The 26,288-nt window shown below is 51.6% G+C and overlaps 1 protein-coding gene across 1 annotated transcript in view; it reads right to left on the minus strand.

The window, feature by feature from the left end:
• Tspan15 (tetraspanin 15) overlaps positions 1 to 19,570 on the minus strand; it is a 40,198-nt gene extending 20,628 nt beyond the window's left edge. The window contains exon 1 of the mRNA XM_027931444.2: positions 19,348 to 19,570. Coding sequence (XP_027787245.1) covers positions 19,348 to 19,443 — 96 coding nt within the window. The 5' untranslated portion in view covers positions 19,444 to 19,570. The remainder of the gene's footprint in view (positions 1 to 19,347) is intronic.
• Positions 19,571 to 26,288: the final 6,718 nt, after the last annotated feature.

Here is a 26,288-nt window from a genome sequence, read left to right on the forward strand (position 1 = left end):
GGGCCAGAGGAGTAATCCGGGCAGGAGGGACTTCATTAACACTTCTTTGGGATGGGCTTTGGGCCTAGGGCTTTTCTGGGACTTCATTAACATTCCATGAGTTGTCCTGTGTTTCCCGGAATTCATTCTCAGCATGGCCTCCATTTAGATCTCACTCCATATTAGACCCGGTTTACCTAACTACACTGACTGCCTAACTTTAAATCTGGCTTCACTAGGTCCATTTTTACTCCTAAAGGGATAAATCAGGCTGTGTATTAGGCTCCATGGGGTTACACCGAGTCAGACAGAGGCCAGACTGAGGCCAGGAGAGCGGCAGCTGGAGACATGCTGGGGTGGATGCAAGGAGGCCTGGAGAGGGGTCTGAAAAGCCAGGAGCGGGGCTGCACGCTGTCATCCCAGCAGCCCGGGAGGCTGAGGCAGGAGGACTGGGAGTTCAAGGCCAACCTCAGCAAGTTGGTGAGGTGCTAAGGAACTCAGTGAGGCCCTGTCTCCAAATAAAATTCAAAACAGCGCTGGGGTGTGGCTCAGCGGGCAGTGCCCCTGGGCTCAATTCCCTGCACCGAAAAACAAAGTCAGTAAATAAAGGAGCTAAAGAAAAACATCACTAACCTCTGCCACAGCCTGGATCTTAAGTGTCCCCACAAAGGCCCACGGCACAGGCTTCTCCCCACATGGCCCTACAGGAAGCGGTGGGGCTTTAGAAGGTAGGGCCAAGGGAGAGGTCTTAAGGTCACTGGGGACATCCCTTGAGGGGAGTGATGGGCACTAGCCCTTCTTCTCCATCTTTTTTTGCTTCCCTAACCACAGGGTGAGAGGTTCTGCTCTGTCACACGGTGCCTCCACGATGTGCCACCTCACCACAGGCCCAAAAGCAACTGGCATAATAGGTCACGGACGAGAACCTCCAAAAATGTGAGTTGGAATAAACCTTTCCCCTTTATAAGTTGGTGACCTTAACTGTTACAGTAACAGAAAAATGACTGATGTAACCTCTGACGGCAATGTTCCTTTCTATGTGAATGTAGGCCACAAATGGAGGTAGTTAACAGACCTGCAACGGTCACCAGTAGCAATCATACTGTTGTCCTTATAAGTACCTTAAAATATTGTCAGGCATGTAATCCTAGTGGCTCGGGAGGCTGAGGCAGGAGGATCATGAGTTCAAAGCCAGCCTCAGCAATTTAGCAAGGCACTAAGCAACTCAGTGAGACCCTGTTTCTAAATAAAATATTTAAAAAGGGCTGGGGTGTGGCTCAGTGGTTAAACGCCCTGGGTTCAATCTCCAGTACTATATATGTATATCATGTATATATGTATTTATATCACGTATATTAATTCAAAATTACAGTAGTATTAGACTCACTGCTAAATCTCATGATTTAATGTATTAGTAAAGGAGCATATTACCACTATATCACAAATTTGGTTTTATAAAGTTTTAATAATTTTATCACAATGTAAATGGTTTCTTTGTAATACTGTGCATTTCATTATATGCATATAAATATGCTGTTCTGGGGAAGGGGTCCATAGGCTTCCCCAGTTCCAAAAGTGAAGTCCCCTGGTCTGTGGGAAGCCCAACAAGTCCCGCGTGGAGACGCAGAGGGCCCTGGGGACTGACATGGAGAGTGGGAGGAGGGAGACGTCAGAACCCCCAGCTTTTCTCCTAGGAAGCCCCGAGATCTCACTCTAGAACCTTCTCAGGAAGCACTTGAGGCCCCAAAGCCATGTTGAGCCCAAGCAAAACACTTTTCAGAGTTCCCAGCTTGCAAGGGGTGGGGAATACAGAGCTGACTCCGCAGCCAGAGAGTGTGAATAACCTGGGGCCAGCAGGTGCCCTGCCTCTGGCCCAGAGAAACCAGGGCTGCCCCTCCATCAGCCCTTCTGCCGCGAGGCCAGCTCTGCCTGGCCCTGGGCCAAGCCCACTCTACAGACAGCCACCCACGGGCTCTGCCCCTTATGTCCCAGCCTCTCTCCCTGCAGGAGGTCAGGGTGCAGGAAGGGACAGCTCAAAGTGAGAGGCCGGAGCAGCCCTGGACCTGGGTTTACTGACTCAGTCCCCACGGCCTGGGCATGCTCTCTTGGCCTCTCTTCCACCTGTGAAGCCGGAAGGCCTGCTGCCGTCACCGGGCAATGACATCATCGTGCATCACGCTGCAGAGGCCGCACCTCCTCCTCACACTCAGGGAACCGGATTTCACTTCCCAGAGCAGAGACTGTGCAACCCGGAGCCCATGAAAGCCAGATCCAGGATTCCGACCAGTCTTCTGGCCTGTCACTAAAGTCCCCAGATGGAGAGACTTGGAGTGAAACAGCTTTCAAAATGCAAAGATGCCAATAGAAATGTCTGTGACCATGGCAATGCCTAACATGGTAGCCACCAGCCACTGGTGCCTAGCGAGCTCCTGGAATGTGGCTCAGGTGCCTGAGGAACTGAGTCATTTTTTTTTTCTTTAAGAGATGAGGCCATGCCTTGTTGCCCAGGCCCCCCCCCCCAAACTTCTGGGCTCAAGAGATCCTCCTGCCTCAGCCTCCCAAGTAGCTAGGAGTATGGCACCCGCCACTGCACTCCAGCCTGGATTTGTCATTTTCTTTCATTTGCATCCCATTTCAGTTTGGTCACATGTAGCTGGTGGCCACTACCGGGTGGCTTACCTAGAGCATCTGCCCTGGAGGTTGAGCCTCACCACTCCCACACGGCTCCTCTGGGAAAGCAGAGAAGAATCATGTGCCCAGTCAGCCTTCAGCTACCTAGAGGACACTGGACAGCATGTACCCACTGCCTTCAGGAGGAAACCATCTCTTCTCCCCTTTCCCAGCAGAGCTCTGTCCCCAGGGAAAGCAAGACAACCAGATCCAGGGGATCATAGCAGTGCCCCAACCCAAACTTATACAGGGCCACTCCGTTGCCCCAAGAAGGTACCTGCCCACCTTCAGGACCACCACAGAGTATCCTAAGCTCTACAGACCTGGACCTCGGACCTCCTGAGCAGGTTCCAGCCCTACTCCAAGCAGCCTGTGCTTAAGGACCTGGCTCCTCTCCAGCGCCAACCCACAGCCAGTCCTTGAGAAAGCAGCAGAGGCTACCTCCCCCTGCTGGGCCCCTAGACTTTGTCACTAGTACTTTGCTGCCAACTGTCTTGAGCCTGGACAGGAAGAACTTCCCCCCTTTATAAAAACGGGACATCAAACTCGGTGCCTATAATGACGTCTGTAATCTCAGTGACTCAGGAGGCTGAGTCAGGAGGATGTCAAGTTCAAGGCCAGCCTCAGCAACTTAGCAAGGCCCTAAGCAACTTAGAGAGACCCTGTCTCAAAATAAAAAGTAAAAATGGCTGGGGATGTGTCTCAGCAATAAAGCACCCCTGGGTTCAACCCCCAGTACCAAAAAATAAATAAAAGCTGGACTTGGGGCACAGAGAACTTGATTGTTCCCGGACACATCCTCTGGCACAGGTAGCTTCTGTGTTACTTTTGTCATGTCTGGTACCATTTATTAGCCAGCCTTCCTGTCCCCACTGATCTGCTGTGACCCCACTGCCATTCCCTAAGTGACTACAGCTGCCTGGTCTACTCTCTGCCTCTTCCACTGGTCATTCTGTCTGTTCTTAAACAAAACTCCCTACTGTGACTGTAGCTTTATAATCTTGGCATCTCGGAGGCAGAGTCCCCACTTCCTGACTTTTTCACAAGTGTCCTGGATATTCTTGGATCTGGACTCTTTCATGTATAATTTAAAATCATCATATCAATCTCTGTGAATAAAAGAAGAGGCGCTGGACTGTGGTACACGCCTGCAATCCCACAGGCTCGGGAGGCTGAGGCAGGAGGATCACAAGTTCAAAGCCAGCCTCAGCAACAGCAAGGCGCTAAGCAACTCAGTGAGACCCTAAATAAAATACAAAATAGGGCTAAGGATGTGGCTCAGTGGTCGAGTGCCCCTGAGTTCAATCCCCAGCACCAAAAAAAAAAAGTAGGAGAGGGCACTGATTGGGATTACACTGAATCTATAGATCCCCTTGGGGAGAAGCGACATTTTGGATCCTCTCAGGCCTCTGGCCCACGAGCAAGGCCTATCGCTCCTTATGCATGTCCTCTTTGTGTCGTCTTCAGTAATAAGGCCCACCTACCTCCCCGCTCACCCCCGCTGGCTGGCAGAGCGCGACAAGGCCTTGCAGGGTCCGCCTGGCCCACCTGTGGAGCCAGCCCCTGGGAGACCCTGTCCTCGGAACACAGGCCCATCCAGAAGCAGAGTGGGCAGTGCAGCCGCTGTGCTAACCCTCCCGTCAGCAGAAACTTGATTTAAAAGACTCCTCCGCACGCAGCACATTCCAGGCTGGGACGGAGCTAACTGGAAGCTCTGCCAGCCCTGGTTATGCATCCAGCCAGGGCAGAGTGGGCTTTCCAACCAAGGACAGCCACAACCACGAAGCACAGGCCCTGAGCGGGCCCAGCCCGGCCCCTTCTTGGGCAGCAGAGCGGGGGGCAGGTGAGTGGGCGGGGTCTAAGAAGTAGCTGACCAGGACACTCTGAGGCCAGATGCAAGGAAATTACGTCCTCTGGGGATATCAGAGGAGGCCCTGGGGTGAGAGTGGGGGGCGCACGGAGTCTCCTTCACGCTCCTCGGCCTGCTGTGGGCTCAGGAACTGGCCCGTGTTTCTGCAGGACGAATAAATGTGAGAAATGATATTGCTTCAGCCGCCTCTAAGCCCAAAGAAGGAGCTCGTGGTGACTCTCCTGGACCACGGCCCTGGGAGCTGAGGGCTGAGGGTGACTCATGTTGAGTCTGAAAACCATGGAGACAGCCGCGGGAAAGAGGGGAGTCAAGAACAAGGCCCCTCCACCCACACCCCCTCCCCGGGTTCCTTTCCTCCCCAGACCTGTCTGTCTTGCCACCCATGAGTCTGAACCGTGAGACCCAGAGCCTGCCTCGGGGGGCTGTGTCCCCTCTGTCCACAGCTAATGGGGTCAGCAGAGGATCTGTCCTGGCTCAGGCCTGCAGGGCCCAGGCCAGTGGACTCACTGGCCAGAGGCCAACCAGCGCAGAAGACAGTGTTCTAGGTGCACCCTAGATGTCTGACCATGGGACAGGAAGTCCCCAGCTCAGGCCACCTCCAGCAGCACCCCAGGCATAGAGGTGGAGCTCTGAGGGCAGGGACGGGGAATGGAGTCTGTTGTATCCCGGGATGCAGAGCTCTGTGGGGAGGGGGCTGCTCCCGGCTGGGGTCAGCACTCAGGGGTACACCCCTCTGCCACCCCACTGCGGGCCAGCCCTCCCCTGTCTTCCTGGGGCCCAGGCCTGCCTTCCCCTGCAGACCCCGGCGTCCACCGCCCAGGCCCGGTGCTCACTGCTGCAGCTTCCAGCAGAAGTGGACAAGACCGTCCCCACAGACCCTTTAATAGGAGATACAGGCACACTGAGGTCACAGAATGACATCTGTCCTGTACAATGCCCTCCAGTTCAGGTCCCAGCAGCCTTTCAGAGCCCACACTTGGCCACCAGGGACTGGCCCAGGCACCCCTTCTCCTCCCACTGGCCTGGGTCTTTACCAGAGATGGAGCCTCTGTGGAACCCAAAGTGGGGACCAGAGGAATGTCAGGAACGGGGGAGGGGCCCCTGGGAGCTCTTGAAAGGAACAGGTGCGGGGGTGGGGGGGGTGGGGGGGCAGGGACAGGCAGGAAGGGAAGGAGAGACAGGAGACTCCAGCCGCAGGTGCAGGGGGCTGAGGCCCCAGAGCAGGGCTGCGTGTCCTGTAGGGAGAGACCTGGCTGAGCTGGCCACACATAAATTAGGGGCCGTCTCTACACAATTTTAGCACGATGGCAGGGCTTGCAGAGATGCCCTATCATTGCCGAAATCACGGCTCCTGTTTTGAATACAAGATGCAGGGTTTTTTTGTTTTGTTTTGATATCTTTATTTTACTTATTTATTTTTATTTGGTGCTGAGGATTGAACCCAGGGCCTTGCACATGCTAAGCGAGCACTATACCACTGAGCCCCAGCCCCAGCCCAAGATGCAGTTTTATTTGTAAGAAAAGAACAAACCAATGGCTTTACATGTATGGGTGTGGGGGGGGGGGGCGTTGGGCGTTCTTTCCCTCTTTGCTCAGAATGCCACGCCTCTGCCCCTTTGCTATTGGAGCTGGAAGGGACAATCGGATCACCTGTGAGGACTTAACAGAGTGTGCACTCCAAGGGCTGATTCCTAAGGCCACAGGGGAAAAGCAGGCAGCGTCGGACTGGACGGAGCACTGGGCTGGACCGTGAGGGTGCTCGACTCTGCCACTCGTTCCCCGCCATCCTGGACAAGCCCCTTCCCCGCTCTGGGTCGGGGAGTCGCCGCACATCAGCTGGCTGAGGCGGTGCAGTCCTGATTTCCCATCTGGCCCAGGGATGTGTCGCAGTTCTGCATGAACAAAGAACCCCCAAAGGGGGCAGAGACGCCCCTGCTCCCCGATCCTCGATCATCAGGCACACACTGCCAGCACTTTGTCCCACAACAGCCCCAGAAGAAAGACCATTGTCATACAGCCAAAGGGCGCTCAACCATCCTCCAAAGCTCAACTCAAAGTCCTCCTCCCCCAGGAAGACTTCCTGGGTCACCCCTGTGATAAGGACCTCCCTCCACTTCTTTATTTAAGAAACCAACAAGGAGAAGCACTCAGTGGGGTGATATTTAAGCACGCCTGTGGAACAGCTCATTCAGATATTTATTACCTACTGCAGGCGGGGCGTGGCGGCAGGACCCAGAACACACATGCAAATTTGACCTCGACAGCTAATACAGGAGGCTCTCCCGGAAGCTTGCAGGAAGTTTGGTAACTTACCACCCAGACCACACTGCTGCCACAGGGAAATGGATTAGCTAAGCCAGGTCACGATGGCTCAGTGAACCAAGATGCCCCTGAAGCAAGATGTCACACCAGAGCTCCTAGGACCCAACAGAAGCTCCTTATTTTTCTCCCCCCAGTGATCTCGTGGTACTTTTGTAATTCAAACATTTCAAGACCCAACCAGACACCAGAAACCGTTCCCCTTTAGAGCCATTTTGGTCCACACCTAATTCAAGGTGGACCTGTTCTGAATTCCAAGCCACACTCACTGACTCAACTTACATTAAGCACCTACGATAGACCAGGCACTGGAAATGAACTGGTGAGACCTAGTTCCTGTCCTCAAGGAGCCCAGCCTGGCAAGAGTCACCAGCACACCAAGAAACGTGGCAGAAACTCTAGGGCAGATGCCAAAAAGGGTGTAGAAGGGACAGAGGAGATGCTAAATCAGACGGGCAGGATCTGGGAAGGCTTCCTGGAGGAGGAGGTATTTGAACTGAAATATTTAATGGACAAGCAGGAATTGCTCGAGTGCACAAGGGGTAAGGAGTCCCAGGTGCACATGAAGGTGCCACGGGGACAGCAGATCAGCAGGACTGGGGCCAAGGACAGACAGAGGAGGAGAGAGAGGAGGGGGCCGGGGAGGCTCTCAGAAGCCACCGGAGCCTGGTTCATGGGTTAAGCCAAGAAGTTAGTTCATTCTTTCAACATCTACTCACGGAGCACTTATTAGGCACCAGCCTTCTTGGAAGCCAGGGGTTCTCAAAGTTTGTAGTCTCAGAATTCCTTTCTGCACCTCAAAAATCTTGAGGCCTCTAGAGCTTTCCTCCTCCGTGAATAATATTCACCAATGATTTACCGTGAAGTCAGTTAAAACTGAGACGTGTTATAAATATTTATTAACTTATTTAAAAAAGACAATAGATTGACGTGTTAACATACACAGCATATTTTCTAGAAATATTTTTTCCAGAAAAAAAAATGAATGAGAAGAGTCGCACGGACTTTGCATTTTTGCAAATATTAACATGTGGCTAAGGGGACAAGAGACTCTCAGATCTGCTCCTTGTTCTGTCTATTGTCACATCAGCCGAGTGCCCTGAAATACCCCACCAGGTGCCCCAGGGGAAGGAGAACGGGGCTTCTTAGTATTCCTAGGAAGGTGGTTTTGACCTCATGGGCCCCTGAAAGGGACCCCAGAACTTCTTGGAACCACTTTGAGGACACACCAAGGCACAATCCAAGCAAAAACCCCAACTTTCTTTCCTTCCCCTTTTCCATAAGATTGAATTTGCTTTTCAATAAAAAGATACGGACACAAGCGGGATCCAAGGCCCGCGCCACCCAAGAGGAGGCCTCTGCCAGGCCTGAGCCCTGGCTGCTGCTCCAGACCCCGCAGGCGCCCAGCAAAACCTCGAGGGCCACAGCCGGGGCCTGAGGGTCTTCCAGCCGGAGTCGATGCCTACCCAGGTATTTACTAACTGCTAACTGCCGCTAAACACAGGCCAGAACCAGAACCGAACTATTATACATAAGTGAACCTACTAGAAAGCAGGACGCCCAGGGCTTCTGAACACGCTCTTTGTGCAAGAGACCTGGAGGGGAAGAGGAAGGCTTGGCACCTTAGATCTTTCTTCCCCTACTTAAAAAAATCAGGACCAGAGAAGATAAATACAACAAAGCCACCTGACACAAAACCCCAGTGCTGAGAGAGGAGGAGAGGCCACAGTGAGCCCTCCCTGAGGGAGTGACCCAATAATAAGTACCCACTAGCTAAGGCACTCGCCCCTCAGGAGCTGTGTGATGCTGGATATCCTGTATCCCTCTCTGAGCACGGTTTCTCTATTATAAAACAGGAATAGAATGGTCACTGAGAAGATCCCCAGAGAGAGCCAAGCTCCTTGGTAAACTGTAAAGTACTGTGACACACAATGAGCATCACCATTCTTTCAAAGTCAGCAAAGTACAGGCTGTGTTGGGACTGAACACATCACAGTATTGAAGTCCCCGGAAAAGAGCCAGGAGCAGCCACCTGGGATTTGCATGCCTCTAAAGCTCCGGCCCTTCTCTTCCCATGTTGTTTAGCCTCTGGTCAGCACAGGGGGATTTCCTGGCTGAGAAGTCAAGTTCAATGCCATCGACTTGATATTTTTCTTTAAACCAACTGACTTTTCCTCTGAAAATAAATTGGGTCCTGACCTAACCTAATCAACACCTGCGCTGTCACAGATCTGAGGTACTAACTGCTGTCTTCAGATACATTACACTGAATACAGACACGCTGGACATTTCTAACGATCTCCCATGGACCACCGAATGTCTGTGGACCCCCCAGGAGTACGCAGATGGATCCTGACCTGGCCCAACCCCCAATTGTTCAGATGGGAATCTGAAGCCCAGAGAGAGACTGTCACTCCCACAAGGTCACACAGCGAATTAGCCATCGGTCAGCAGCTGTGACCCAGTTCTTCCGGCTCCCAGGCCAGTGCTCGTTCCACAGCAAGCTTCCAACCCCCCCCCCCGCCCCCCAATCAGGAGCAAAAGTTCTCACGCCCTGGCACATCCTCTCCAAAAAAAGAAAAAGAAAATTTTTTTCTGAAGGACAGAGAAGCCAGCTCCGTTTCTGCCTCCCTGAAGCTCTGGAGGGCCTGAGGAGACCAGGGCCCAGAGCCTTCGACCCTCGAGGTCTGCGTGCTCCCTCCCCCTGCCCCCCCACAGGGCACCCATCAGCCCTCTTCCTGGGGGACCCCAAGGACCAGGCTTCCCCTCCAGCGCCCTTGCTCCTCCAGCAGAGCCTCTGGGAGAACTGGAGGCACCCAGATGTCAAGGAAATGTGTGACCAGCGACTACACAACTGAACAATGAGCAAAACCCCAATCCTGCCTTTAAGAGAGAAAAGTTCCCACCAAGCACAGGTGGTGGCACACACCTGTCATCCCAGAGGCTCAGGAGGCTGAGGAGGGAGGATCGTGAGTTCAAAGCCAGCCTCAGCATCTTGGCGAGGCTCTAAGCAGCTCAGCAAGACCCTGTCTCTAAATAAATTTTTCTAAAAAGGGGCTGGGGGTGTGTCTCCGTGGTCAAGCACCCCTGGTTTCAATCCCGGGTACTTAAAAGAGAAAAGCACGCACTGGCGAGTCACAAACTCTCCGAGCCTCCTTGCTCAGTAGCAGGACAGGGACAAGCTGCTTCCCAGGCCAGAGCATCCCTAGCAAGGATGTCCACAGAGGAACCCAGCCCGAGCCACGCACAGGAAGGGCGCACGTTAGCTCATAAAGACAAAGGAAGAGGATGTGGGGGGCAGGACTCAGGCAGAGAGAGGGCAGCACAGGGGGATTTCCTGGCGGAGAAGTCAAGTTCAAGTCCACGTGAGGCCAGCAGCAGAGGAGAGCTCAGGGGAGAAGGAAGACAGGGAGACACAGACCAGAAGCAGGCCCCGGCCCACCTTGACGACTCCAGCCCTCGTCTCATTTCTGCTCTGACCACAAACCCGTCCCCTGCCCCTTGGGGATGTAAAGAGTTAAGTGGCCATGGCTGCCCCTGGGGGAGCCCTGAGCCCAGCTCTGACCAAGTGTCCCCGCCAGGGCCACCTGGGAGCTGCTGACCCGACCCACCCAGCATGCCCAGATCACCTAAGTCTGCAGATTCACCGCTCAGACTCAGCCAGCTTCTCAAGGGACAGTGACAAATCCGGCTCGTCTGTCCCCACAGCCACCATCACAGGGCCCGGCACACAGCAACCCCCGGGGGTCAGGGGCTGAGCAGAACCCAGCAGAGGATGAGCTGGGTCCTGCTGCCTGGGCTCCGGTCCTGCAGTGAGCACTCTCCCTCCCTCTGAGAGTCCCACGTCAGGGACCTGTCCCCAGGCATGGCAGCAGTCCCCTTTGAAGAGTGGACACCCACATCCTGGCTGGAGAGGACAAAACCAGGGGTTCGGGGCACTGCGGAGTACCCACGGGGCCTCGGGAGGTTGGAGGTTGTCCTCGGTCAGCATTCTAGAAACTGGGCACTGCCATGTGGCCTAGGCTCAGTGTCCTCCTTTCTGTGAGAAAGGGGTAGACCAGATGCCCGGTACGGCCCCTGGACATTCAGCCCAACTGGAAGTCCAGTGCATATGCTGACCCCCACCCCACCTCCACTTCCCCCCCCAGAAGGTTATATGCGAATCCCAAATACCGAACAGCCCTGATAGCAAGCAGCGGAACTGCTTCCAGAACCAGGAAGTCCTTCCTGAGGAGACTCAGCCCACATTCCCTTCCCCGGTTCTGACGCTCTGTCTACCGTGTTCCTTCAGAGGGGACACCAGGAAACTCCCTGACCTGGGTGAGGGCCTGTGCAGGGCGCTGCAGCCCCTCCCCTGCCACCCCCGCTGTCCCCGACACCTCCCCCCTCCGCCCTCTCCTTCCCTCGGTGTCAGGGCAGTCCAGGAGGAGAAGAGGGTCCAGGCCCTGCTCAGTTGGGCCCCTCTCTAGTGAGGCCACCTGCTGAAGCAGAAAGAGTTTGTGACAGGCTCCCAGGCCCACCTGGGGGACTTGGAACAACAGATTTTTTCCTCCCTCAACTCGGGGGTCTGAGGAGCAGCCGCCTCTTTGAGCTCCTGGGGGCTCCTGGCAATCCCAGTTTGTGTGCCCTTGCCCACGGGTGGCCATCCCCAGCGTGTGTCTGTGTCTTTGCTGTCCCTCTCAAATAGCCCCCTGCCCTTCTCACATAAAGGCACTTGTCACTGGATTGGGGCATGCCCAGGAAAGCCATGATAGAATCTCAGTGCCCTGAACTTCATTGTGTGTGCAAAGACCCTTTTAAAAAATATATATTTAGTCGTTTATAATTGACATTTATTTTATTTATGTATTTTTTATGTGGTGCTGAGGATCGAACCCAGTGCCTCACACATACTAGGCAAGTGCTCTGCCACTGAGCCACAACTCCAGCCCTGCAAAGACCCTTTTTCCAAACGAGGTCACATTCACAGATTCAGTGACATTGGCAGGTCACCATTCAAACGACTACAGAGCTCAGGAGTCAGAAAGCCAGTCCTCATCCTTGCTAAAACTCAAAGAAGGTCCTCACACTTGCCCGGCATCTCCACATCTGGAAAAGGAGGCGAGGCCCCGCCGCATCTCTCCTGGGTGGTCAGAACGACAGGTGGTGGATACTTGTGAAATCAGGTGGGCTTCCCTGTGTGACACCCTTGAATCGGTAGCTGTCAAATGGGAGACCTAATTTAAGGGGAAAAATGATCACAGATCACCCCCAGAATTTGTGACTGGAATCTGATTCTATAGAACCGTCTCCAAGTTACAAACTGCAGATAAATGTTTCCTTTAGAGCACATAATAGGTTGTCCGAAAGGTAGCCTTTGCTGCTGACACCCACTTCCCCTCCTCTATGTGGGGAGACCACACCTTAGACTGCTCCCTCTCACCTCTTCTGGCCCCAGAGGCCTCGCCTGGAGCCAAACAGACGCACCACATCCACGGCCACCTGATGGCACCCCTTACACAGCACAGACCCTGGCCCCAGGCTCCCACAGGGGCTTCTTGCAGCCCCACTGCTCTGGGTGCTGGGTGGTCTCACGGCCTTGCCTGGACCCGGCTGCCTGGCCCACAACCAGTCCAGGGCGGAAAGGGCAGGAACAGACCAACCCCTGGGAAAGCCATGTGCGCGGAGGGGTCAGAGCTCAGCTTACAGACACCACCACAACCATCTGCTCTAGGCAGACGAGCATCCCCAGGAGGAGGCAGCCTCCTCTGGCAGAACTGACTTCAGAGTCTTCATCCCGTCTTCTGTCCCCAGCTCCCCCTAAGCAATGCAAGGCACCCCAGGAAAGTCTCCATCCTCCCGGGGCACGGGGCCTGGTACCTTCGCTCTCACAGGGGTCTCCCCATAACCTGCTGGGATGTCCACAGATGAGGGGCTATCAAGCACAGAGAGGTGATCCTTTACCCAGGGTCACACAGAAGAGCTGACACTTGATCTAGGTCTCCAGATGGCCCTGCCACCAGTCATGATAACTAAACCTCTACTTTCAGTTGTTTAGACTCCAAACTTCTCATAGGTATATTGGGTCTCAGCCACCCTCTCCACCCACATCTTGGTCCCTCTTAGAGCTCCCCTTCTGTTTCAGGTTTGCTCGCCTATATGCCTCGGGGCCTTTGCACTTACTGTCCCCTCTGTGTGGGATGTCTACAAGCCTTTTACCATGGCTGGCTCCTTCTCATTCTTTAAGCCTCAGCTGAGATGTCAGCTCCTCATTAAGGCCTTCCTTGACCATATTATCTACAGCAGGAACCCCCAGCCCTCCCCAATGACTCCCTGATTCCCTCCTCAGCAAGAGTGTTTGTTTTCTGCTTTGTGGCAGCCTCTCTGGTTCACAGTATTTTCCTGCACCTACCACAGTGCATACAACAGGTGTCATGTAACTATTTATCGACTGAATGAATAAGCAACTGAACTGTCCCCACCCACCCAGCAAGAATGGCTGCCTTAGACTAGCCCCTCCTGTCTCCTAGCAAGATATCAGCTCTAACCCACTCACACCCGTTCACATGTCTGGGAATGGCCCTCTGTCCCGGTTCACCCAGACAACATCGTTCCCTGCCAGTGGAGCCGACTGGTACCGACATTTCACTATCAGGCCCTTATCTGCTTGCCTCGGAGCCCCACCCAGGGTGGCACTGTGAGTCACACAGAGAGAAAAGTCGGGGTAGGCAGGCAGCTGGTTATACCTGCTTCTCCAGGAACCAAAAGCCAAAGGTCCAGGGTCCAGTCCTGCAGGATGAAGCAGTCTCCCCCCAGGAGGAGCCACCCACAGAACCTAGACTGAGTGGGGGAATTCTCTTGGGGTCTTGCTTTGCCCTTCTGTACGAGGAAGGCACTGGGGGCTTTCCAACATGCCCTGTAGGAAGACAGGACTGCTCTGTGCTCAAGTCCAAGGTCAGCCCCAGGCTGTGAGGCCATCCCCATCCCACAGCCCACTGGGCATGCTGACCACTTCTCCAAAGTGAAAGCTGCCCCACTTCTGACAGCAGCTTCCTAATTTCCCCTTTGAAGTACCTGCTTGGCACAGAGGACGCCTTGCCCAAGAACCAAGCGCAAGAAGAAAAACAACGTAAGGAGATAAAACCTCTACCTAGACACACAAAGAGACCCGGGTGGGTGTCCACTAACAAATAACCGCAGCTCCCTCGGGGGTAGAACTGGAGGGGACTTCTATCGTCCCCAGGTGCTTTGCCAAGTGGCTGGAACTCGGTTTTTAACCAGGTGCCCGTATTATTTTTCACCAAAACAACAAAGCTCTTTTTCCAAGAGCTGGAAACGGAATCCACATTCTTTTCTGTCTGTCATCACCTGGTCCCACACAGGGGGAGGCCAGGGACCTGGTTCCTCTCCAAAGGCCACCTCCGACCCTCTCCTGCTCCCTGGAAGATGAGCTGGGGGCCTGGGAAGGTCACTTTTACATCTGAATCCATTTAGCCTTCTGGCAGGTTCTAACATCCATAGGTAAAGGAGGCCCGGGGAGTGAGGGCCTCATCCATTCGACCTGTGCGTGCCAGTTAGGATGTGGGACCCGGGCAGCCTGGGACAGAGGCCACCCTCTAACCACGGCACCACAGGGAAGTACAAAACTCATGGGCCAAGCTCCGCTGAACCCGTCCATCCCGGAAGGAGGCCAGAGAGAGCTCAGGTTGCCTCTGGCACTCATTTCCACTGCCACCTGTCCACGCGCGCTTCCTCCCCACTCTCCGGCCCCCCTGGGCTCTTTTCTCCCTCATCAGGCGACACCCCAGCCCTGACACCCTTACCCAGCTGGAAACCCTGCCCCACTGCCACGGCAGCGGGGCCTGGCGCATCCTAGAGAGCCAGTGGCTGCACGGTCTGCCCAGCCCACTCTGCTCACCCGACTACCAGGGCTGCCCGGCAAGCCAGCCTCTGCCCCAGGCCCAATGCCTGCCTGTAGCACAGCTGGGACTCAACGGCCCTCGTGCAACAAGCGTTCCCTGAGCACCTACTATGTGCCCAGCCCCAAGCCCAGCATTCAGAGGAAGACTCAAATGAGCCACACCCCTGGCCTCCAGGAGCCCACAGTCCAGCAAGGAAAAGCAGCCATGTAAGCAGATCTCTCGAATACCCCGGGCAGTGCTAAAATTAGAGGCGTGTCCCCAGTGGTCTGAGGGTGCATGTGTCAGAATGATTCACCCTGGACTGCGGGAAGAGCCTGCTCCGAGTGTCTCTGGCAGAGCCCATTTCTGATGGAACCATTTCAGCAACATTCTGGAAAGTGTTGGGAGAACTGGCCTGCAGAGGAAAAGAGATCTGGGGGGCTCAGGCCAGCTCCCCTAGAGACCCTAAACACATTGGGTCTCTCAGCCCCCTCTGCAAACAAAAGGGCCCCCGGTGCAAAACCAGAGATCACTGTAGGTGGCTCTGGGTCTCATTCATATTGACTCAAAGGCCTGAACTTCTCTTTGGAGTCAATTCCCTTCTGACCCCTCCAATCACATGAGTCTCAGTCTAAAGTTCAAGCTGCTAAAGTACCTGCCAACCTGCCTGTTGAAAAGAGAGGGTGACCCCAGCACCCACAACATGTAGCTAGTATTTCATAAAGTTGTCTCATTATCCCTGTATTTTATTTTAACCATTATCTGCTATCTATGTTGAGGGGACAGGTTTTCCGTTAGTAGAAAAGATACAGCACCCCCTTTTAAATTTGAAGTCAGTTTAAAGAAATATATGAAGTAAATATTACAATTGGTATCACCTCTCTTTAGGGAAATTTAACAACATCAAAATCAAGGGCTGGGCTGGGCGCAGTGGCACACTTCTGTAATCCCAGTGGCTTGGGACGCTGAGGCAGGAGGATTGCTAGTTCAAAGCCAGCCTCAGCAACTTAGAGAGGCCCTAAGCAACTCAGCAAGACTCTGTTTCTAAATAAAATATTTAAAAGGCTGGGGATGTGGCTCTGTGGTTAAGCATCCCTAGGTTCAATCTTTAATACAAAGAAAAAAAAAAATCAAGGGCTGGGGTGTAACTCAGTGGTAGAGCACTTGCCTAGAATGTTCAAGGTCCTGGGTTCCATCCCCAGCATTGCAAAACAGAAAAGAAAAATGTAAATACCCACGCAAAACCAAGCAACCCTATTCTATCACACCAGAGGTTCCCGTGGTGACTGGCCCTGCAGGGAACGGGAGGGAAAAGACTGAAGGGAGCAGGAGGGCCCCTCCGTTTTCCTCTGTTCCATTGGTTGGCACTGGAGTTGACGTATGGTGCACAGCTCTCACTTTTCAAAAACTCATCCAGCCGCATGTGGCTGTGTTAGCTGAACTTCTGCGTTACGGTAGACACTCACATCCTCATTAGCCAACAACTCCACTTCTAGAAATCACCCTGCAGACAGGCACACACACACAAAAAAAAAAAAAAAAAAAAAAAAAAAACCCACAGTATCACCTGCCTGCTCCCACAAAAGATTAGAACAACCTCAGAATTCCCTAGCGGGGCCTGTTCAAATAAATTCTGGCATAGCCTGGAGTGACATCTATGTACCATCGAGAATGAGGCAGCCCCTGGCAGGTCACCAAACTTTCCAAGGATTTAAGTGAAAAAGTAAGGGGCTATACATGGTTCTGGGTACGGTGTTGCCTTATGTGGAAAAAAAAAAAAAAAAATACATATATATATATATATATATATATATATATATATAAAATACACATACTATATATTATTTTGTATATACTATTTATATTATTTTGTAGGCAAGGATGTTTGTGCCTACAACATCCTTTGCCTAGGACACCTCAGTCAATGATATCACAAGAACCTGTGGCGAGGGTCCCTCTGGACGGGGTAAGCTAGGAGAGAAGAAGGGAGGTTGTTACTGATGCTTTTCTGCTTTCAAATTTTGCACAAAGGGCATGCACTTCCTGTCAAAAATAATTTTTAAGGGGAGTCTTACAGAAAGTGCATGGCTATATGGTAAATTTTAGGGTCCCAACCCCAGGCCTAAAGACAGAAAGCATTAGCACTCTGCGCTTATAAAGCAAATAACCCTTGCCCCACCCTCCTCTCGCAGAGGGATGGAACAAAGATAATGGGCTTTCCTGCAAATGGTTTCCAATTAACAGCAGACTCAGTTCAGGACAAATTACTTAACTCAGATCCTGAGTCTCTGCCCTGCAGTCAAACTCTGGCACCTGGAGCTGCCCAGCAGAGCCAGCAGGTGTCTGAGTTCTTGGCAACGGTGGTAAGATTATTAAGCAGAAATACTTCCAGGGACAGCAGTAAAGCAACCTCAGGTGGCCAGAAGAAGGCTTCCAAGTTCTGAGTCCTGCCTGGCCTCAAGCAAAGCAAAGCAAGGGCCAAGGGGTGGGCTTCTCTGGGGGCTGCAAAGGACAATGACAGAACAAGTCCTTGAAATTTGCGATTGCATAATTTACCCTTGTATAGTAGTTTTCTCTCACTACATTATTAATCCAGTGGGGTGCAAGGTAGGGGATCACTTATCCATTCCACAGATGAGAAAACAGAGGCATGGGGAGGTGAAGAGATGGCCAGGAGAAGGATCAGCCTTGGCCTTTGCTTTCAACTGCAGAAAGAAAGAAGAGTTCTAAGCTAGACAAGGGTGGGCAAAGAATCCCTGGGGACTTACAGGACACATAAGAGCATCTAATGCAGCAGTTTTGTGTGTGTGTTTTACATTTTAGTTGTAGATGGACACAATACCTTTATTTTATTTGTTCATTCATTTTTATGTGGTGCTGGGAATCGAACCCAGTGCCTCACACATGCTAGGCACGTGCTCTACCACTGAGCCCCAGCCCCTAATGCAGCAGTTTTTAATCTGGACTGCCTACTAAAATTACCTGGAGCCTAAGTAAATTTAAATAAACACCTTTGCCAGGGCACAGGAATCTGTAGTGTTTTTAAAAATTCTTTAATTGAGAGCTGGGGGTGTTGCTCAGTGGTAGAGCACTTGCCTATAGCATGCGCACAGCCCTGGGTTCTCTCCCACACTGCAAAAACAAGCCCTAGTTGGTTCTGATGCAACATTGGCTGAGAACCACTGAATTACAGCTCAAATCACCCATCCCAACCCCACAACTGCTTCTCTGTAGCCTCTGCCCTGGTCCTTGCCCTATCCTTTAGCCCCAAAACGTACTATGCATCTCTCTGTCACTGTACCTAGAGCCAGGAAATTGGACTGGAAGCTGGCCTGAGGCTAGAGTTTTCTACATGGCAAAATTAATGAACAGTTTTGAGACCCAAAACAGAGGAGGGATTTGCCTAAGATATCCCAGTGGGCCAGTTACAGAGTAGGACTAGAATCATGATGTGGGTTCCCACCCACAAAGGGGTCCCATCAAAAGTCCTGATAGCAAATTCAACAGCTTCTGTCAGCAGAAAAGGTTCAGTGAGGGGCTGGGGGTGAAACTAGGAGAGAGAGAGAGAGAGAGAGAGAGAGAGAGAGAGAGTTTCAGAGGGACACAGAGTGTCTGCCCTTATGGCAGAGCAGAGCCAGGGGAGCTATTCTAGAGGGGCAGGGGTAGAGCCAGCCTGTAGAAAAGTATCCTGATTTCTTCACTAAGGCCCAGGTCGTCTGAAAATGCCCTTATAAAAACCAGGCTCTTAGGGAGCTTACACTACTTTATGTCCAGATTCCCTGCCCAGAATAATGGCTCCTGCTTCTTGAACTCTGCACTGATCTCCATACTAAGCACTACATTTCATTTAATCTCCGCCTGCATCCTAAAAGGTGAAAATAATTACTGCCTCCATCTGCAGATGAGGAAACTGTGGCCCAGAGTAACTTCCCCAAGATCACTCAGCTAGAAAATGATAGCGACAAGATTCAAAGCCTAGTTCGTGTCCAACTACTGCCATTCTGCTCCTCAACAAGGCAGCAGAGGAGGGAAAGCCCAGTGACAGTGGAAACAGTAACTGAGCATGTGGGAGCTGAAGAGACCTCTGTCCACTGTAATCCTCCACTCAGGGCGGAAGCACGTGCATCCCCCTTCCACCCAAGAAGCCACCAAGATGCAGAGGGGGAAGTGCCTTGACCTGGGGTACAGGCAAGTAATTGCGGGGACCAGACCCGGAATCCAAGTGACTCCAATCACAAAGACTAACCACTTCTTCACCCGCTGATCCGAGGCAAACTCTAACACCCTACAGGCGTGGTGGGCGCGGCCAACAACGTAACCACCGCCTACCAGCCTGCCAGCTGATGCGCAGAGGGCTCGGGTGGCAGACTCAACCACCATTCAGGTAACAGTTGCTCTTGGTCGGCAAACTAGCTCTAATATTCCAGATGAAGCAGCTGAAATTAGGGCTGAACTGGAGCGGGCAGAATTTCCCGGTTCCAGGGAGAGTCTGGCGAGAAGCCAGAAGGCGCTCCCCGCGCTCTCCCCGGAGCAGCTAAATCTGGAAACAACTCCCGGCCCCGCGTGGGAGCTGTCGAGGAAGTGCGGACCTCCACCCACCTCGGCCCGGACCCCACTGGGATCACTCACCCAGAACACCGTCGAGTAGATGATGAGCGAGAACTTGAGCCAGAGATAGGAGAAGCGCGCGCAGTAGCGCACCTGCTCCGAGTCCCCGCGGGGCATCCTGGCGGGTCCCCGTGCAGGGCTTCGGGGATTCCGGGCTTCGGGGACTCAGGGTTCGGGCTCCGTTCCTTGGCCACTGCTCCAGGCTCCACCTGCGGCTACCCGGCGGCCCGCCCAGTTACCAGCGCTCTCTTCCGGACTGACAGGGGCGAGCCGCAATCACTGCCCCCGCCGGGGAGCCAGCGGCCCCGGCGGCCAATGGGAGAGAGGCGGCGGCCCAGCCTCTGGGAGGTGACGGGCCGGGGGCGGGGCTGCGGCTCGAGATTGGGGTAGACAGAGCTAGAGGAGGGGGCCGGGTTTGCAATTGAGCGGGCATTCAGCTCTGGCAGTGCCTATTTTCCAAGCGTAGAGTGGGGCGTGGGAGAGAGTAAACTAGAAGCGCGCTAGAAAGAGCGCGAGCTTGCTTCACCCCGGGCTTGGAAAACACGCATTCGGAGGCGTGGTGCTTAGCTTTGTTTTGCAGCCTAAGGCCGGGAGTTTGATCTCTAGTCCCCCCCCCCCCCACACACACACACACACACGCACGGGGATGGGGTTGGGGAGAAGTGAATTGAAAGGGCAGGAATTAACTTTCAAGGTGCTAAACGTGCAAATAGGCCAGGCGCAGTGGCGCACGCTTGTAATACCAACTAGGGAGGCTGAGGCAGGAAGATCACAAATTCAAGGCCAGTCTGAGCAATTTCATGAGACCCTGCCTCAAAATAAAAAGGACGGGCACGGGGGTGTAGCTCAGTGGTACAGCACCCCTGGATTCAATCCCAGTACGGATGGGGGGAGAGGGAGTGCAAATGCTTGTCCTAGAGGTGAATGGAGTAAGGAAGGGGAGCAGTCCAGGATGGGGCTCAGGGACCCCCGTAGAGCTGCAGTCTCCTGGAACAGATCTGCTCCTGGCCTTTCCCCAACTGACCATGGAAATTCCCCTTTTGGGCGCCTGGTGATGTCCCAGCCCTGCCCCCAAGGCTTCTTCCTTCTGGAAACCCTCCACTATACAGACCCACGCTCAAGGCTGCGGGGTGGGTGGGGAGGCAGCTCTCTCATTGCACTCTCAGCCTGTTCTGACCCTGCCTCCCCTACCAGGCCTTTTCTCCACCAGGGATCAGAAGTGCCATTGAGTCTGTCTTCCACGCTAGATGGCCCCAGCTTTACTCAACTGCTGTTTTCCTGACTGCCAGGCCCAGCTCAGCCTAGGGCTTGGGAGCCAGGCCATCTGTGGTTGTGGCATTCAGTAATTAAACGCTGGCCCAAAGGTCATGAGCTCCAGCAGTGCTGGGTGGGGTCCCTAGTGGTGGTTCTAGGAATGGCACCCTCTCCAAGGGCCCTGTCCTGGTTCTCCCACACCCTCTGCACACACCCACCAACAGAAGTGAAGACACAGAGGCCAGGCTGGTCCTAGCGCTCAGTCTCTGTTGTAGCAGGAAGAAAGTCAGGGTGGGGGTGTGAAGAAGGCAATGTCCTTCCTGGAAGGGTGAAAAGAAACCAGCTTCCTGGTAGGAAAGGGGCCCTGCAGGGTGTTTGCTGGGGCAGAGAAGTGGAGCCAGGGGCCCATGCCAGTTACCTTAAAATGAACAGCCAAGAGCCAGAAAGACTGACTGTTTCTCTCCAGGGGCTACAGCCTCCCCGGCCCTGCAGAGATAGCCACTGTTGAGGCACTGGTCTCTGTCCCTGCCCCTAGAAGTTTGCAGCCTTCTCCATCCCTAGACGGCTAGCTTAGCACCTTGCCTCCCAGAGGCCAGCCTCCTGACCTCCTTCCCCAGGCCCGGGATGAAGCTGCAGCCCCAGCTACCCCTGCTCCTCTCTGCTCTGAATTTTCCTTCCTGTTGTCTTTCAAATATTGCCTGGTGACACACAGCTTCTGATCAGACCCTTTCAGCTCTCCCTCCCCATGAGATGCCCTGAGGAATGAGGGTGAGATGTCCCTGGAGAGGGAGCCTGGAGCTCTGAACGGGCACAGGGCTGCTTTTGTTGTCCCTGTCCACTCCGAACCTGCAATGCCAGATGCTAGGTCTTCTTCTCTGACTCATTTGCAAACCGCCCTCAGAAGAAATGGCGAACTCTTTTCCACTCCTCTCTTCTTTGCCCAGAAGCCCTGGGTTGAGGGGTCGGCAGGCCCATCTCATCCTGGTTTGGCCATTACCTTTTTGTGGCACTGTCAGAATGTGTGGCATAGTGTGACATACAGGCATGAATGCCACCCTGGCTGCAGATTAAAATCATCTGGTGAACTTAAATGTACCCTGATATTCAAAACTTTCATTCCAGTCAAGGTGGAACCTCACCAATGGGGACCTGGGAATCAGTATTAATCTAGAGCTCCCCAGGTAATTTCTAACCTACAGCCAAGATTGACTGGTTATAGCAGTAGTTAGTTGTGAGGGGGAGGAGGTCAGCTAACATTTTATCAGAAAGCCACAATCCAGAGATCACTTAGCTCTCCTCTGGTACACTGGAAAATGTTTAAGAGCTAACTGGGGGCGGGGAGGGGGCAGTTATTAATTTCCATAGTGTAAAGATTTCTACCACGTCTAACTTTAAGTTACCAACTTGAAGTCAATGAATCTGAGAGTTAAGAAGAGAGGGGCAGCTGGGCTGGTGGCGCATACCTGTAATCTCAGCAGCTCGGGAGGCTGAGGCAGGAGGATCATGAGTTTAAAGCCAGCCTCAGCAATTTAGTGAGACCCTGTCTCTAAATAAAATACCAAAAAAAAAAAAAAAAGTCTGGAGGTGTTGCTCAGTGGTTAAGTGCCCTGAGTTCAATCCCCAGTGCGGGGTGGGGGTGGAGGGGCACAGTCTTCCATATCTCAATCCACCCCAAGGCTTCACTTATTAGCATTGTGGATGCATTGATGAAATTCCCCACTTATTAATAAAACCTGTCAGATGTTAGAAATGATTCTCTGGCAAAAGTAATAGTATTCAAGATAAATAAATTGGCTAAACTGGTTGAGACTCCACTTGTTTATTGTTCAAAGAGAGTTAAAGACTCTCAAGTAATGGCTGATTTTCACTTAGAGATGGTGCAAATCACCTTGATGCCCACGTTAGTGGATCAATCCTGCCTGTTGAAGGTTATATTTTCCTGAGCAGAACCTTCCTGCAACGTAATAGATCTACTAAAGGACTCAGAGCTGGGCCTGCACGGATATTACAGAAGAAGTTATATGAACTGGTTTTGTGCTAATAAAGATGTTTTATAGATGGGCAGCAAAATGTGTTCTGAGATCTGTGTTCAAGAAAACTTGGCAGGGAGATTCAGAAGCAAATAACCCTTGCCTTGTGGTTATGACAGCTGACGGGGGCACGGAAAGGGGGGCAGGCTAAGTATCACGCACGGCTGACCTGCTTGGGTAAATCCGCATCAGTGCAGCTTTGCACATGACTCTGTGCCTGTTTTTCCCATCTGTGAAACAATGAGGTTGGGCGGATTCTATTCCAGCTTTGACAATCTTGGATTATAGAATCCTCACAGTTTGCAGATGTAGATCAGATATGGATCAGTTGAAAAATATATCCTAAGATGCTACTAGGAATCAAGAAAAAATCAAGTCTGCCCAGGCTCTGGGGAGATGCTTCAAATAACATCCACAAGAATTTCTGTCCTATTCCCTTGGGAAGTGGGGGTTGTGGGAAGATGCAACACAGGAAAACACACGTGAAAAGAGTAACGGATGCATCAGATGCGGTGCCTGCTTGAGATCTGGGAGAAGAGCTTCCACATGGAAGAATCAGCAGGTGCAAAGCCCCTGAGACAGGATGCCCTGGAGAGAGCCTGGGGCTGCAGGGAGAGAAGGAGGCGGGGTCAGAGATTAGGAAGATGCTTGTAGGCTCTGTGAATGGGCTAGAGGAATTTCCAGTTTAGTACTGCCAGAGGGGGAAGAGGGGGAGGGGGAGGAGGGGGAGGTTGTTTAGCCAGTGAGCTGTTGGGGTGCTTAGGGAAGTTGAATGAGAAGTAAAACAGGCTGTGGTGTCACGGGGTCTCCCTCCACACACCAAGGCTTGTACTGCGTCCTCAGAGGTCAAGTGTGGGAAGAACAAAGAATAAATCTTGGCTTTGACAGATGGGGAGTCATCCGTGACCTTCATAAGAGCTTTTTTTTTTTTAATAAAATGTGAAATATTTTTATGGCAAATGGGAAATCTGTTTTATTTTTCAAGTTATTGGTTTGCTCTCTTCATACAGATTATTTTTAACTACAGGAGTTGTTAGTAAGAATGAAGCTTGCCAGGCACAGAAGCACAGCCTGTAATCCCAGCGGCTTGGCAGACTGAGGCAGGAGGATCAAGAGTTCAAAGGCAGCCTCAGCAACAGCAAGGCGCTAAGCAACTCAGTGAGACCCTGTCTCTAAATAAAATACAAAATAGGCCTGGGGGTGTGGCTCAGTGGTCGAGTGCCCCTGAGTGCCCCAGTATCCCTCAAAAAAGAAAAAAAGAATGAAGCAATTAGTGAATATGGATTTAGCTGCATGACTCTCAGGGTCCTCTTGGGGTGAAGAGGGAATCGCCATCATTGAGTTGTTTCACTCACACATTTCAAGAATATTTTTGCTTGGAGAGTTGAATCTTTCATTTCCTGGAGGTAGTGACACAGTTCAGGTTTGTTGATCCAAATATGGAAGAAGAATCACCAACAGGATCAGCAGTTTGCTTCCCCTTAGGGAAAAGGAGCTAAAAAGGAAAAGTGAAGGGAAAGGAGGTGCTCTGGAGCAGACAACTGGTGGCCTCCAGGGTGATATGGAAACAGCTGTGACTCCGCAAGTCTCTTATGCTCGCCTCCGATTTTCTTTCACCTTCACCAACAGGACCCTTTGGGACATCAGCTCTTCTGTGGACCTAATGTAAAATACTTGAACTCACTGAAAGTTCACTGAATGAACACAATGGTGGCACGTGGCCCCCAATTCAGGAGGACTTCTGAATGACTTTGTGTTCATTAATCTCGTTGAATAACATCTCTGCGTGTTTACCTCATGGTGGGACATGTGTGTGTGTGATAGATTAGTTTGTTCTGGAAATAGATAATGTTGAATATGCATCTGGATTTCAGGACACTTGTATAACCCCTGGCTCCCAGGGCTCTTGAGCCCTCAGCTGGGAGCTATTGAAACTTTTCTGCTAAAGACTATGTGGTATAGAACAGACTTTGGGAAGGTATTCCAATACATTATCCTGCAAAAATTTGCAAATCTGTATGCACTGAAAAAGAGTCAGAGGATTATATATTAAAATGGTAACTGTTCATGGCTATCTATGACATTTTGGGGTGATTCATTCACTTTTCTATGTTTTCTGAACTTTTAACAATAACTATTTATCCATTTTGTCAGAAAGCCAAACAAGCAACAACCACGAAATCTTAACAAAAGGCCTCAAGGCCACTATATCAGGAACACAAGGCCACTATATCAGGAACACAGCAGCAGTCATCCTGGTCCCCTATAAATTTTAAATGTCCTTAACAGTTGTTTCCACTTTTCCTGGGGACCCATTCCTACAAAGTGACATAGGAAATTAAGGAAAATTAAATGTGCATTCTAGTAGCATGGCACTCCACAAAAGCTAAGTTTCTGGCCAGAAAACTTTATTCACATTGCAAAAGTCTCCCTGGAACACTCCTTGAAGTCGTTCCATGGCGCCCTCAGCAGCTGTAGGGCAATTTCATGGCCTCAAAAGATATCTGAATCTGCCCCACTAACCTCTCGAACCTCCCACAAAACCACTTCTCTTAACAGCCTCTTCCGGCTCTGTCACGGTTCACGGCCATTGTGCTTTGAACCTCTTGGGAGAGTCTAGTCATTCCTCAGAGCCCTCACTGCTGGAACAAAGGCTCTCCAATTCCCTCAACAGGATGCTCAGGACTCTGTGTATCCCCAGCATAAATTACAAAGAGAATAAACCCAATTTTTTTTTAGTATTTAATTGCAACCTAGATATGTCCTCATCATATAGTTATTCAAAAATTATATGTCTAAAACATTGTTCATTGCAAAAATTAAAGATAGGTCCAAAAGAAGGCCAAATCAAAACATCTGTATTGAGGGTGCACAGATTTATTTTGGGGAAGGGAGAAGAGTACCTGGGATTGAACTCAGGGGCACTCAACCACTGAGCCACATCCCATCCCTATTTTTCAAATTTTATTTAGAGACAGGGTCTCGCTGAGTTGCTTAGCACCTGTCATTGTTAAGGCTGGTTTTGAACTCCTGTCTCAGCCTCCCAAAACACTGGGATTAAGGTGTGCACCACCAAGCCCAGCCTAGAATTTTTGATAAACCAATGATCTCTGTGTCTGCATCAGGAGGATTATGCAACTCAGCTCAAATGTCAGTTGAGAGTCCAATAATGGTTAGAGTTGAAACTTTCATAGAGTTACAGTTATTGTAAATTGCTGCAAAGTTGTAGTTTTATGAGACTAAGGGTTTTGTTTAGAAAAAGAAAAAAAAAAAAAAAAGACCAAATAAGTGTGGGAACTCTTTTATTTATTTATTTATTTTTAATAACAGTACTGGGATCCTGTGCCCTGAACTGAGTGCTTACCAGCTGTTAACGTCTCAGGGAACTTGTGTTCCTCCCTCAGAATGCGCTTTGGGAAATGCGCATTCCCCCTCAACGTGTTCCTGATTCTTTAGGAGTTTAATGCAACATTCGCAAAGTTATACTCTCAGCAATAAAAGAGAATAAAATCATGGCATTTGCAGGTAAATGGATGGCTTTGGAGAAGATAATGCTAAGTGAAGTTAGCCAATCCTAAAAATCCAAATGCCGAATGTTTTCTCTGATATAAGGAGGCTGACTCATAGTGGGATAGGGAAGGAGAGCATGAGAGGAATATATGAATTCTAGATAGGGCA

This window comes from Marmota flaviventris, chromosome 4 (genome assembly GCF_047511675.1).
Source record: "Marmota flaviventris isolate mMarFla1 chromosome 4, mMarFla1.hap1, whole genome shotgun sequence".
In the NCBI taxonomy this organism is placed as follows: domain Eukaryota; kingdom Metazoa; phylum Chordata; class Mammalia; order Rodentia; family Sciuridae; genus Marmota; species Marmota flaviventris.